Source organism: Bos indicus, chromosome 14 (assembly GCF_029378745.1).
Source record: "Bos indicus isolate NIAB-ARS_2022 breed Sahiwal x Tharparkar chromosome 14, NIAB-ARS_B.indTharparkar_mat_pri_1.0, whole genome shotgun sequence".
In the NCBI taxonomy this organism is placed as follows: Eukaryota; Metazoa; Chordata; class Mammalia; order Artiodactyla; family Bovidae; genus Bos; species Bos indicus.
In genome coordinates, this window is record NC_091773.1 from 37,851,884 (window position 1) to 37,866,302 (window position 14,419).

The following is a 14,419-nucleotide window of genomic DNA, read 5'->3' on the forward strand; positions in this document are numbered from 1 at the left end:
TTAAATTATGGTTTTCTCAGGGTATATATGGGATTTCTGGGTTATGTCGTAGTTCTATTTTTAGTTTTTTTAAGGAACTCCCATACTGTTTTCCCGGAGAAGGCCATGGCACCCCACTCCAGTACTCCTGCCTGAAAAATCCCATGGATGGAGGAGCCTGGAAGGCTGCAGTCCATGGGGTCGCTGAGAGTCGGACACGACTGTGCGACTTCACATTCACTTTTCACTTTCATGCACTGGAGAAGGAAATGGCAACCCACTCCAGTGTTCTTGCCTGGAGAATCCCAGGGACAGGGGAGCCTGGTGGGCTGCTGTCTATGGGGTCACACAGAGTCAGACACGACTAAAGTGACTTAGCATAGCATAGCATACTGTTTTCCACAGTGACTATATCAATTTACATTCCCACCAACAGTGCATAAGGGTTCCCTTTTCTCCACACCCTCTCCAGCATTTGTTTGTACATTTTTTGATGATCGTCATTCTGACTGGTAAGAGGTGACACCTCGTAGTTTTGATTTGCAATTTTCTAATAATTAGGGATGTTGAGCATCTTTTCATGTGCCTCTTGGCCATTTGTATGTCTTCTCTCGAGAGATATCTATTTAGGTCTTCTACCTGTTATTTCTTGAGTGGGTTGTTTTTTTGATATTGACCTGCATGAGCTGTTTATATATTTTGGAGGTTAATCCTTTGTCCATTGCTTTGTTTGCAAATATTTTCTCCTATTCTGAAGGTTGTCTTTTCATCTTATTTATGGTTTTCTTTGCTGTGGAAAAATCTTTTAATTAGATCCCACTTATGTTTTTATTCTCATCACCCTAGGAGGTGAGTTGAAAAAGATCTTGCTGTGGTTTATGTCAGTGTTTTTCCTATGTTTTCCTCTAAGAGTTTTATAGTGTCCAGTCTTACATTTAGGTCTTTAATCCATTTTGAGTGTATTTTGCATATACTGTGAGGTAGTGTTCTAATTTCATCCTTTTACATGTAGCTCTCCAGTTTCCCCAGCATCACTTATTGAAGAGGCTGTCTTTTCTCCGTTGTATATTCTTGCCTCCTTTGTCATAGGTGCGTGGGCTTATCTCTGGGCTTTCCATCCTGTACCATTGATCTATATTTGTTTTTGTGCCAGTTACACTATCTTGATTACTGTAGCTTTGTAGTATAGTTTGAAGTTGGGGTGCCCGATTTCCTCCAGTTCAGTTTTTCTTTCTCAAGATCCTTTTGGCTATTTGGCGTTTTTTGTGTTTCCATACAAATGGTAAAATTTTTTGTTCTAATTCTTATGAAGGATGCCATTGGTAATTTGATAGGAATTGCATTCAATCTGTAGACTGCTTTGGGTAGTGGAGTCTTTTCACAATATTGATTCTCCCAATTCAAGAATATGGTATAAATAAATAATATTTAGTATTTTTAAGGCTCAAAAATAAATATATGTAACTTTTAAATACATTTAACATTTAGGATTTTAAGTGCATTATTCAGAACTTGTGATAGGCTTCTGTAATTACATAAACTGAGTAGAACTCAGGAACTTATGGAAATGGGCTCATGGAACCCACACTGTTACCTTGAATTTCATCATATTGTCTGCCTTTTCATGGCTGGAAAGTACGACAGTGTGGAATAATGCTAGTCAATATACTGAAATGAAAAAGCATAGTCATACCTGGGACTCTGTTACAAATATTTACAACTTTTTGGCTACATAACCTTAGGCAAGTCTACCTGCAGGAAATCTTTCATAGGGACCTTAAAAGACTAATGAGATAAGGAAATTCTTTGTAAAGCAAATGTCACATTCTCTACCAAAAATCACATTTCAGTGTAGAGAAGGAGGTCTGTAAGTATGGTCTTTGATTTTCAGAGACAGGGAGACTCACAGATCACCACTGAAGAACAACCTCTGACCTACGGCATGATTAACCTTTATAAAGAGGCCTTTAGTGGGATCTTACTGTATTTTAAAAATTTGAGACACACGAATTAAATTCTTTCCCAGTTCCTCCCATTAGTAAAAGCTAACGTGGCCAAAGCAGTTTCTCTGCACTAGATTGTATCCTAAGCACTTAATGTAAATAAGTTCATTTCCTCCTCAGATCCACCCTGTGAGGTCAGTGCTATGGTTCTGCCCATTTTACAGGGAGCACGAATTAGTGAAGAATCCACAATCAATCACAATCACAGCCAAAATTTCATTCATACTACTGTTAATCAGTATTCACTGCATTCTATACATTTTGATATTTTCTCTTACTCCCATATATCAGACCCCTATCGAGAGAATGTTAGTACCTACTCCCATATATCAGACTCCTATGAGAGACTCCTAAGTACTTCTCCAGTATTTGGGGAAAGAAGGAAATGCTGGACACAGATAATTCGTAAACCTGGGATAATCAAACATAGCCTGATGAATTGTTACACTCTCCTGGCGGATATGCATGTCCACAGTGCTTGTGATATTGAAGACATGAGTCTACACGTTTTTCCAAAGTCTGGGGTGGCTGGGTAGGGGCTGTGCGTGTGAGCAGAAGCCCAGTGAGCTGCTCACGACTCTTGAAATAGTTATTGCATGAAAAGGGCAAATCGAATATTTTCCAGATTTCCCAACCACACAGTCTTCACCCTAGCTTTTGGCTTCAGCCACTGAAATCTGTGGTTTGGACATGAATCTGGAGTCGGTAATTGTTCTAGCACCCTGTGCTTCTCCTGACTGCTTCACAGTAGTTTGTTCTCTGTTCTGTTCCTGGAGGATTTGCTAGGAGAGGAATCATCTGAGTTGATAAATCTGTTAATACCTAGAGCCAATAACTCTGCGCGTTATGTTTGTGGGGATCTTTGATACCTTAGCTCGCAACAGGAGTGACCAATTTGGGATTTAAAGGTGCTGTGGCAGCTTCCTGGGAAGCTGTTCTAGAGAAGCCCTTTTTATTATTCCTCATAGGCTGCAAGTTCTATTTGCAGCAGGTTTGTTGAAGTATAAATTTATTCATGCTGCTTGTACCTAAGCAGCAGGGGCTAGAGTAACATATCGATTTCTCTGGCCCACAATAGACAAAAAACTAACTGCAAAGTGCCCGTGCAGGAGATTTACTTCAACTTGATGTTTTCCTTGAAAACAGGAATGGACTTAAAACCTAGGATAAGGCACTAATACAGTTAATGACTCTGGCTGGTGGCTCAGCTGATAGAATCCGCCTGCCAGTGCAGGAGATGCAAGAGACATGGGTTCGATCCCTGAGTTGGGAAGATCCCCTGGAGAAGGAAATGGCAACCCATTCCAGTATTCCTGCCTGGGAAATCCCATGGACAGAGGAGCCTGGCGGGCTACAGTCCATAGGGTTGCAAAGAGTTGGACACGACTGAGCACATACACAATGGAGGCAACGAGCAGAGCCAAGAATCTTATTTTGCAAAATTACTTGAAAGGCCCAAGGTGAAAGAAACATAGAAAAAAAAATGGTGCAGCACTGTGACTTTCTGCCAGGTGGATTCTTTGAGCACTTTGCTGTGCCCACCCCCCCATTTCTATTATTAATTTTTCAGCAGATCTTTCTTTCAACACCATCACCATCAAAAAATTCCACATAACTCAAGACAGTAATTTACTCTTAAAGGAAACACACCTGCAACTTTATTAATAACCAACTTTTTTTTTTTATTAGAGCAGATACAGTTGTGAAAACTGTACATTATACATTTTGGTTTCAAGGATTATAAATAACGGAACTCGCAGGTAGGGAGTTCTTTTTCACAGCAAGAAACTTTAAATAAACAAAGTCATGTTTTATTAAGTACATTGGCAGACTTCATGTGCTGTCCAAAATGTAGAGTACAGTATAACAACCCATTAGAAAGAGCCTTTCATGTAAAATACAGCTGTGCACATTTTAGAAAAATACCAACAATTTGAGCTTTGTTTTAAAAAAGCTTATAAATCATACATATATTTATAAATGGAACCAACATGCTCACTTTATAAACATATCCTTTATTATCTGTTACCCATTACTTCCAAAGCATTACACATTTGAAATAAACACTTAAGATTAAATATTTTATTTCGTTTTTTTTTAAAAAAAATCAGCTTTCCCAGCATCAAGAGCTATGGGGTTAGGAAGGAGCAGTGAGAGTATGGAGACCGACACAGGAACTGAAACGTTTCTTGGGTAAAAACGTACTTCCTAGATTTAAAAGTCAAAGGAAAATGTAAAAAATAAATATACAAGTTATAATTTTCATTTGCTCTCTTTCTGCTTTCTTCTTTATTCCATATTGGTCACACCCAGGAGTTTCAACATACTGAACTTCTGCAAAAAACACCACTGGGTCACTAGCCTGCAGGTGACATTCACTCCCATCTGTGCTAACATATGACTTCTCTCTTCTGTATTGAAACGGTAGCAAATAAGGTAAGAAGAATCTGATTAAACCATGCAGATCGTGAAAATACTTAGGAATAGCTCCCTCTCCTCAATGTTTTACCAAGATTGAATGGATAACTTTCCTCCCCTGATTTTCTTTTTAAATAATTATATAAAGCCCACAGTTTCTCTAAATAAGCATGCTTCTGAGTAATAAAGAATAAATTATAAAACAGCAAAAAAAATCAGTTTATGTCAGACTAACAAAGGACTGCAAAAGACAGATACTTGAAAATTGTCTACGCCTTTAAAGTGTGAAATAAAATTACAAAAGGACTTTGAAAAACACGAAAGGCATAAAATTGAGAAGCACTGATTGAACAAAGCTTTATGCTCTACCTGAATGTATTCAACAAAAATTTGTAAGTTGGGGAAAAAAAAAAAGAGAAGAGCAGTTATTAATAGCATCTTGCTTAACTTTCATGGGAATTAACATAGCCACTGACAAGATTTTATTTGGTTGGTAAAGTACGTCAGCAATGAAACTGAATCCTTTAAACACTGATTACTGCAACCCATGCAACATTTTGACTATACTTCTTAGAATTCTGTTGTCTTTCAGCTTTTAAAATTTAGCACCTCTGAAGTGCATAAATAAATTCATCTCAGTAGCTTTAAAAATGTTTAAGTGATTTCTTAGGTATAATGCCTTCAAATCGCTAAATTTTAAACAGCCTTTTACAGGTTTAGGAAGACTAAAAATGACATGAATGATGTATTGCTATCAAAATAAACACATTTTCTCTAGAATTCTGTTGTTTTCTTTTCCTCGAGATGTGACACGTGTGCTTCCTCCGGCCAGGACCGCACGCTGTAGGTGACCACACATCAGATTTAAGTAAACAGCAGAAATGAACAGAACCGTGCACAAGCCGACAAAACCTTCTCTCCCGGGACGTTCCAGGAGATGAGAAAGCAGCAGGTCGTGGCATAAGACTGGTGAGTGATGCTGCTGCCTACTTCCTCTACTGAGACAGGAGTGAATGTTGGAACCATGGCCGCAGCAACACAGTCCTCCGACCGCATTCCTAGGGCGGTCGTTTGTTTCCCCAGCTCCCTACTAGCAACGTCAGATGGTAAAATAGTAAGGCAGCTGTTGACTTCCATCAAAAAAAAAAAAAAAAAAGCAGCTCCATACATCTCCAGTTTAGTCACACTCTGCTAGGACAGATGGAGTAGCCAATGCCAAGAACTTCGCCGGATGGGGCTGCTTCAGCAGATGTTAAGAAAGAATGATTATTAAGTTTTGCTCTCCAACATGGTTGCCTGCTTCAGCTCCCAGAGGACCCCATAGCCACAACGCCTTCCCAGGGGGACTGGACAGGTCCTCCGGTTGAATTTTCCATCTTTCTCTCTCTCGTGAGCCCATCCTAATTCCAAGCCTCCTTCCCTGTGTCTGAGTCTGCCTGGAGTGTGCCATTTAAAGGGCTGATGACACCACTGCAGAGGACCGTGGGCTCACACCACTAGTTGTCATGACTTCACCGAAGGGTCAAAACAGTGATATCATTAAGTAACTATGTTGAATCATATTCAGGCGCAGCCAAAATTAAATTGAAGGACAATGCACGGTTGTTTAAAAAAATGTAAATCTGAATAGGGGAAAAGAATGTGACAGATTGTGATTTTATATAGAAATTAAGGCTATTCTTACCTTTCCTAATTCCAATCAAGTTAGAAAGTGAACAAAAAGAATGGCCAACCCGATATTCAACAGCATGACGAGGATGATCATGATTGAATTAGGGCCCTGGAAATCAAACAGAACAAAACAGAAAATTCTAAGTGTCACCTTCCCAAGTTAATAGCAATAGTTAAATTAGCTCACAAAACCAATTACCAAAAATACTTGAAAAGACACAACACAGTTGCAGGTCCATATGGTCAAAGCTACGGTTTTCCTAGTAGTCATGTACAGGTGTGAGTTGGACCATAAAGAAGGCTGAGTGCCTAAGAATTGATGCTTTCAAACTGTGGTGCTGGAGAAGACTCTTGAGAGTCCCTTGGACAGCAAGGAGATCAAACCAGTCAATCCTAAAGGAAATCAGCCCTGAATATTCATTGGAAGGACTGATGTTGAAGTTTCAATACTTTGGCCACCTGATGTGAAGAGCTGACTCATTAGAAAAGGCCCTCATGTTGGCAAAGATTGAGGGCAGGAGGAAAAGAGGCTGGGAGAGGATGAGATGGTTAGATAGCAGCACTAAATCAATGGACATGAGTCTGAGCAAACTCCAATGGACAGTGAAGGACAAGGAAGCCTGGCATGCTGTCATCCAAAGGGGTTGCAAAGAATTGGACATAGCTTAGTGTGTGAATAACAACAACACAGTTGCAGTAAATAAAGCATGAATAATGACAACAGTTCTAAAAGGTATAAACTAAAAATAGCTATGCTGTATTTAGATGGAGTCATCTCTGAACTTTCATACAAAAATGAATCTAATACTGATTAAACAGTATTTTAAAATACCTTAAAACACTAGGCAACAGTCTGGGTGAGACACAGCTCACCATAATGGGTTTAAAACTGATGGGAATTAGAGATGTATTTTTGTTAGGTAGGGTGTAATTTGGACTAGGAAGAAATCATTTCCTCATCAAGGCAGCTGGGAACAGGAGAGTGAAATCTGAAGGATGGTGAGGCTGCTCCGGGAAAGTTCAGGAAAAACTCAGGAGGAGGTTCTTTGACTCTTCTTTTTCCTGGTCTTCTTTTTGGATACCATCCTTTCCTTAAGGTAAAAACTACAAGTGGGAAATTGAACCCTTTCGTAAATTACTGTGCAAGATCTAATTTTTAATTTCTCTGCTTACAGCCACAGCATTTCAGAAACCAAGTTATATTTTAACAAATCACAGAATCGTATTTTGTAAGTACCACTATAATAAATACCACACAGTCTAAAGTGCCCCAAATTTACTTGCTTTTTTTAAAATACAAAACAAAACCGCTGTATGACCCATCTGTTTAGATCTGGTTGTGTTTTGCTATCTTTACTATAAAGAGGCATTCTTGGTGTTAACTATTAAAATAGTGTCTAATTCTTAAATAGCATTAAAAGTGCTCTAAAACTTGCCTTATAAGGGAGATGGGGTAGGTAGTTTTATTCTCATTTTACGGACGAGGAAACAGTTGTACTATAGTTGATTATCCTACGGTGAGACTGTGTCAGTCTTCAGATGCTGTAATGATGTGATTTGTTGGGGGGTGGTGAGTGATTAAGTGAGGCTGGAACTGCCATTGGTTAGTGCTCATCTCACGGGGTCCAGGGCTTTAGTCCCGTGTCCTTCGTGGAGGCCTCCTTTCTGGATAAGGCCACATCCTCCCTGGTAGAGGTCAGAGTGCCTCCTCTTTCTGTGTCCTAACACTTCACACTACTGTCCTTTCTTGTTAACTGCCATCTTTTCCCCTAGACTGAGTCCCACAGGGGTCCTCCTTGTTCACCACTGTGTACCCACACATAAGGGCTGTCCAGTTCATCCAGACAACCAGTCTTTAATGAGAACCCACCTTCCACTTTTCCAAGTCCTATACATGTGGTGGCTGAACAGATATATTCACTGTATTAAATGAAGAACAGGGTGATTCATAAAATCAGGGTGACAGGAGGAATAAAAATGGGTGTTATGGAGGGATTCTTAGAAGAAAAAGCCTAGTTCCTAAACTCCAAGTAAAGGGGAGGAAAATAATTCTTCACAGTGTAATCCAAAAAAGTAAGTATCTTGCCCAAGGTTACTCAGCCAGTTTGAATAAATTAGAACTGAGATTAAACAACTTTGGTTTGTTCACTTCAGAACTACATGTTCTTCATCTCTATTAAAGTCACAGGCCTTAGTTTAAAAATAATTTACCATCAACTTCTTTAAAATGGCATTTTCATCGGTATCCTATAGTATCAGAAAAACATCAGATAATGACCAATGCGTCTTTTAGAATAGTTGTGTTCTAAATTAACAGGAGAGTACTAACCTATGTAACTCCTCAATTATGGCTAACTTAGAACACATAAATAATGTAGGGAAACTCTTAGAACTCAGAAAATAATTGATGATCTTTCAACGTTATTAGTCAGGCCGGAGATTACGGAAATGCTATTAATATACATACTGAACAGACTTTGCTCACTGAATGTGTTTAGATTTTCTTAGGAATGTGTTAAGAATTCTGGGATTCTTTCAACTCTTTTGGATTAGTGGATTTCATTTCATAATTCCTCAAGACAGTGAGTGATAATGAAAGAAGACAAGGGAAAGTAACGTCAAACCAATATGATGCAAAGTCCAGTGACTTACAGGGGACCCTGAGAAAGCAGAATGATAGAGAAAGTACCTTCAGTAAAGGTGTTCCTGGACCTTTCACTCCCACTCTATGAGTCCTTAAAAGGTTCCATGAATTTATCTAACTTTTTGAATTGGTTAGTATTTTGGGTTTGTGTATATTTATACAGACATAATTTTTACTGAGTAAGTATTTCTCCCATATATATTCTAATATACACATACATTTATCCTACCAGTATAGATCTACTTATAAAGCTATTTTTAAAGATGACTCAGAGATAAGAGTAAACTGGCAATAGAAGGCTCAAACAGCCAGGTAAAAAAAATAAATTCTGGGACGTTATGTCTAACAGGTGGATATCAACACATGACCTCTGTGCTCATCAGACACCTGGGCTGGGTACAGAGTGGAAAGCTTTAAGGTGAAGTCTCATAAACATGACTGCAGTGGCCAGTTGTAGCTTAAAATAGCAAAAAGAAAAAGTCAGTCTTGCTTTTGAAGACTGACTGAGACAGGTGTAATACAAGAAGCTCTTGGGGCAGGGCAGAGTACAAGTCTTGATTAGAAGAAACTTTCAGGCAGTTAGAAACTAAAGTGCAGGAAGTCAAACTATGGAAAGAAATTCTAACTCAAGAATTTTTTTCTTCCAGAGACTATCACTCATTTAAAATTATGAAGAATTTTCTGAAGAGTTAGTACAATTTGCTAAACTTCAAGCTTTTCCAAAAACATGAAAAGAGCAAAAGTTAATTATATGTGTTTACTCGTGTGTGTGTGTGTGTATGATTCAGACCTGATTTGACATGGCTGCCTTAGGTTTTATAACAATTCAGAAGAAAGGTTGGGTAAATCTTAAACTTGGAAGCTGATCAGTGTAACTGCTAAGAGAAAAGTGTGGGTTCTCAGGAGTTGAGTCTCCTAACTAGAAGACCCCTCACTAGTCTCTTTGATCATAAGGTTCTCAAGATATCTCCTTACTGCCTTCTACCCAAGTTGCCATATTGCAAAAATCCTACAAAAATCTTGGCATCACATAGAATGTACTTTCCTGGGACATGAGTCCACATGCAACCACTGCCCACAGGAGTCACAGACTGGAGGAAGGTTGTTAAGTAATCCTTGCTGTGGCTTCCCTTCTCCCAAGTGTTAGCCTGTGTCCCTGAAGATTCTATTTCTAGGAATCAATACCCAGGGTGATCCTGAGGATGGATCAAAATCTACTGGAAAATATTTATGAACTGTTTATGCTCCAACTAGTATTGAGGTGAACTTAATAATAGTCAGTGCTTTCTGAATACCTACCCTATGCGAGGAACTAAGACCTTTACAAGTATCAACTCACAACCACTGATATTAATCTTCACAATGTTTGATATAGGTACAGATGAAGAAACTAAGTCACAGAGCAGGTTAAGAAACTTGCCTAAAAGTCAAAGAGCTGGTAAGTAACACAGCTGGGATTTGAACCTATGGTCTGGCATAAGAGGCCACACCCTTAGCTAGTAGCCTACACTCTCAGTAAGTTGGCTGACTACAATTCTGCAAATTGTTTGGTGATTCTGACTCAAAGTGGACCTCTCACACTGTTTCACAAAGAGGAACTCAGTCTGGTTTCCCCTCTAATGTCTGCTTTAGTGTGAATGTTTCTATGAGTTTCCAAGTTGTTATTTGTAAACTTCTAACTTAAAACACTGTCTTAATTTCAAAATTGTTATGTAGAGCTCTTTTGTTTTAAAGGTCATTCACTGACTACCTTTAGGATGATTCTGTCACTATCCTAACTCCTTGTGAAGAAAATAGTTATCAGCGGTGTGAAAGGCAGCTTTCTGTTATCAAGGAAGGGAAGGTTAATTGTTAAATCTCTTGTTAAATTGTTAAAACTCTTCAGAAAGCGAAAGTGAAAGTGAAGTCGTGTCCGACTCTTTGCGACCCATGGACTGTAGCCCACCAAGCTCCTCCGTCCATGGGATGCTCCAAGCAAGAATACTGGAGTGGGCTGCCATTTCCTTCTCCATACACAAGCAGGCGCCAATTCAGCCCTGACTTCCAGCTCCTAACAGAGGTACAGAGCTGCTGGCTGCCTCCTATCCTGGGGTGTCCAAGGGAACCCTAGAGACCAGCCTGCAGAGCTGCAAGATGCTTGGCTGACTCCTAGACTCCGAATGTTCTGCATATCCATGAAACAGATGCTGTTTCTAAACAAGAAGGCGCCAATTCACCAAACATACCAATCAGTTTATTACAGGTAAGAACTAGGTAACTCACCTAAGGGACACTGGGGCATGTACTTTCCCTTAGGGAGTTCTGAAAATCAACTGAACCCCACTAACGGGTACCCAAAAGGTATAAACGATATAGCCTTGTATTGTCTGAATTTTCCTCTTGTAAATCAAGCAAACTAATACCAATTTATATGGGAAGCTTGACTAACCCTATGGATAAATGCTGAAAGCCAAAAGAGAAGTTATCACATTTAACAAATTCAGTAGTGATAACATTAACACATATTTAGTATCAGGATACTGATATATCAATGTTAAAAAAATGCTTACTAAACAGTGAGTCTCAAAGTTACTGTTTTGAAAACCACGTATCTATATAAAAGCTTGACTCTTGGAAAGTTAATCATGTTAATTTGATTAATTTATATTTAGATAATTAAAAAGGTGAGAATTTAAAGAAGGTGGGAACCCATGTTAATAGATATTAGCAAAATAAACCCAAGAAATTTCAAATGTAAAAGTTAGTTGAAAAATGAATTTCAATGTTAACCCTATGAGCAGACTGACAGACAAAAGTAAACTGATGGTTATATTCCTATTGGCCAAAATATTAATCTACGCCTTTATGCAAATATGTCTCAGAAATTACTAGTCAATACTGGGTCAACTGTGGCTTTTTCCCTAAATTACAATCTTTTCCAAAGCCATATGACCAGGTGAACAATTTAACAGACTTTTAAATCTTACTGAATATCAATGAGAGCTTTCTGGTTGAATAATAAAAATGGTAAAGACTCATAATAAAACCAGCATCTACGAGAAAACTGAAATTTTAGGAAGATTTATACTCTGAGGAATTAGAAAACCAAAGTAACTTTCTTAACCAATTGAAAATTTTCACTTCTTATACGGGAAAGCAGTAGTTCTGAAAAGCCTGGCTATTAAATAAAATCCAAACTAAACATTTATGAGAATAATTCACAATAGTAGCCAGAAAAGATGTTTTGTCGAAAGATGCTGACTGTTGTGGGGGTGGAGTCTAAAGGCAAGTTAAGAACGTAGCAAACAGCAGTGGAACTCTCCTGGTTAGAGCACGACAGCCGGCCTCTGGGCCAAGGCCCGTGATTCCTTCCCAGCCCCAGCAGTCAGCTGTTGTTACAGGCTGCCCGTTTGTGTCCCCTGCCCCCAAATTCACACAATGAAGCCCTAAGCCCTGGAGGATGGACCTTTGGGAGGTGATCAGGTCATGAGGTTGGAGCCCTTTGACGGTATTAGTTTCCTCTTTCTTAGCCCTGTGAGGACTCAGGGAGAAGGTGGCCCGTGGTCCATGGACCAGGCAGTGGGTTCTCACCAGACCTCAGATCTGCTGGTGCCTTGATCTTGGGACCACTCAGCCTCCAGAACTGTGAGAAATAATCGTTTCCTTTTTAAACCACCCAGTTCAAGGTATAGTTTTTTGTTACCACAGCTGGAGCTAGTAAGACAGCTCCCATGAAGCTTACCACCACGTGCTGGTAAAGGCTTGTGAAAGTGGAGCTGGGACAAGGTGGTCACGTGAACCCACCTGTAGGAAGCCTGAGGAAGGTCGCGAATGCTGCCTGGAGAGCCCCTGGTGGCTAGGCTACTGGTGCTAATAAACGCTACCCTTCACAGCCCTGGGCTCCTTATTGTCATCAAGGCATCAATCTCCCCTGATGTCACCCAGAAGAACCCAGAGGAGCAGAGGGACAGGGAACCACATCTCGTACAACTTACTGAATTGGCTTCTTTTTCCAAAGCAGGGCGCGCATCGCTGCTCGCTGGGTTCTTTGGTATAGCAAGTTCAGACTTCTTAGCTTTTGGCTCAGCTTTGCTTTCTTTGGCAACTGGTTTTGTCACAGATTTAGGGGGACTCCACTTGTTGGGTGACGGCTTGTGCACCAGTGCCGAGGAAGACTGGCTCGACCCCTCCTCCTCTGTGTCCTCCGGAGGGTGCTGGGGGGCGTTCAGTTTCACGTAGTAGCCGTGGTACTGAGAGTGCAGCTCCCCGTTACTGGGGTTGGGGATGTGGTGGCGGCCAGAGTACTTGGAGGAGGGCACGACCGCCCCCACCTCCTTGGGGGGGGCCTTGGAGGTCAAGGGCTTGTTGACGGCGGCTGTCACCTTCTCCTCAGCCGCGCTGCGTCTGTCCTGGTTGAGTCTCGCCCCTGAACTGGGGTTCTGCTTCCTTGCGGGCTTTGGGGAGGGAGAGCGGCCTTGTCTGGGACTTGGCTCAGGAGACTCTGGGGGTGTGGTGCCTTTGCGGTAGAAGTGAGGCGATTCCTTTGGTGTGGGGGGCTTTTCCGGGACCTTGTCTTCGGGATTTTCTTTAGCATCTACACCTTCCTGAAATCTCTGTTTGATGTAATCTGGGCCTGGGGAGAAAGTGGACAACAGAAGGGGAGGTGATAAAAATAAGGCCTAAAGGCTTATTCCTCTCATGGCTACAAACATATAAATATTTGCTAAATCAACTTAGCCTTTCCTCTTTTTCTCTAAAATATATTTATAAGGCTTTGACTAAGCACAAGGATGTTTCATGCCCTGGGAGAAAGATTAAGGTGATTATGTACTTGCCTGGAGAATCCCATGGACAGAGGAGCCTGGCAGGCTATGGTCCAAAGGGCCGCACAGATTCGGACACTACTTAGCACGCACACGCACGTATGTACCATTAATTTACACTATTTTGATAGCCATAAAAGTGAAACAGTCCTGATTTCCCTTCCTCCTGCTGGCAGAACAGGGAGGCAGAATTCATATGGATGGAGCACTGCTGATAGCACCATAATTAATCTGCATGTTCAAATTACATGGTATAACTAAAATACAAAGTATATGCTCATATACAAAAATAAACTGACTTGTATGCTTAATATTTAATATATTAGAACACTTAAATATATTAAAAAGAATGTTTTAAAAAATCATCTACATTGGAGGAGAAGAACATGCAAATAACCTATTTTTTAATGACCCTTCATTAAAGGAGCATTTAAACCGCCCAGTTAGAAACAAACACTGCAGTGTAGGTTACACTTCACAGGATAACTTACTCAGAGGCCCTTCAGAGTCTGGCTTTGCATTGGCCGCGTTTCTGCAGGCATCAGAGTTAAGACAAGCCAGCTGTCCTTGGCTCTGCAGTCTCAAGACTTTTTTTCTGAGTACTTTAGAATTGTTTAACAATCACATGTTATTTTTATAAAAAAGAATCATGTTTTTAAAAAGGGACCCTGGTGCATTGTTATTTTATGGGCAGGTTTGGGGGAGAGTAGGGAGAACTTGTACTACAAGACTGTCCCACCAGCTCTGAGCACTTCAGGAGGCCAGCATCCAGAGAAGGAAGTCTCTGCAGACCTCAGATGTGCTCCAAGGCCCAGGCACTCTGCCCTTCCCCAGTAGCCTCCCCTGTACAGCCTTTGGCCACCACTTCACCCAGCCACCATTTCTCATCAAAGGAAATCAAA

At 40.4% G+C, this 14,419-nt stretch overlaps 1 protein-coding gene across 5 annotated transcripts in view; it reads right to left on the bottom strand.

Moving 5' to 3' along the window:
- Nucleotides 1-3,639: 3,639 nt before the first annotated feature.
- JPH1 (junctophilin 1) overlaps nt 3,640-14,419 on the bottom strand; it is a 91,895-nt gene continuing 81,115 nt past the window's right edge. The window contains exons 4-6 of one of the 5 annotated variants that reach the window (XM_070802717.1): nt 12,690-13,327; nt 6,085-6,180; nt 3,640-5,640 (exon numbers count right to left, since the gene is read on the bottom strand). In XM_070802717.1, coding sequence (XP_070658818.1) covers nt 6,100-6,180; nt 12,690-13,327 — 719 coding nt within the window. In that variant the 3' untranslated portion in view covers nt 3,640-5,640; nt 6,085-6,099. Of the gene's footprint in view, nt 6,181-12,689; nt 13,328-14,419 lie in introns of those variants that run through there. The other 4 variants (XM_070802715.1, XM_070802716.1, XM_070802714.1 and 1 more) reach the window with 4 other exon arrangements.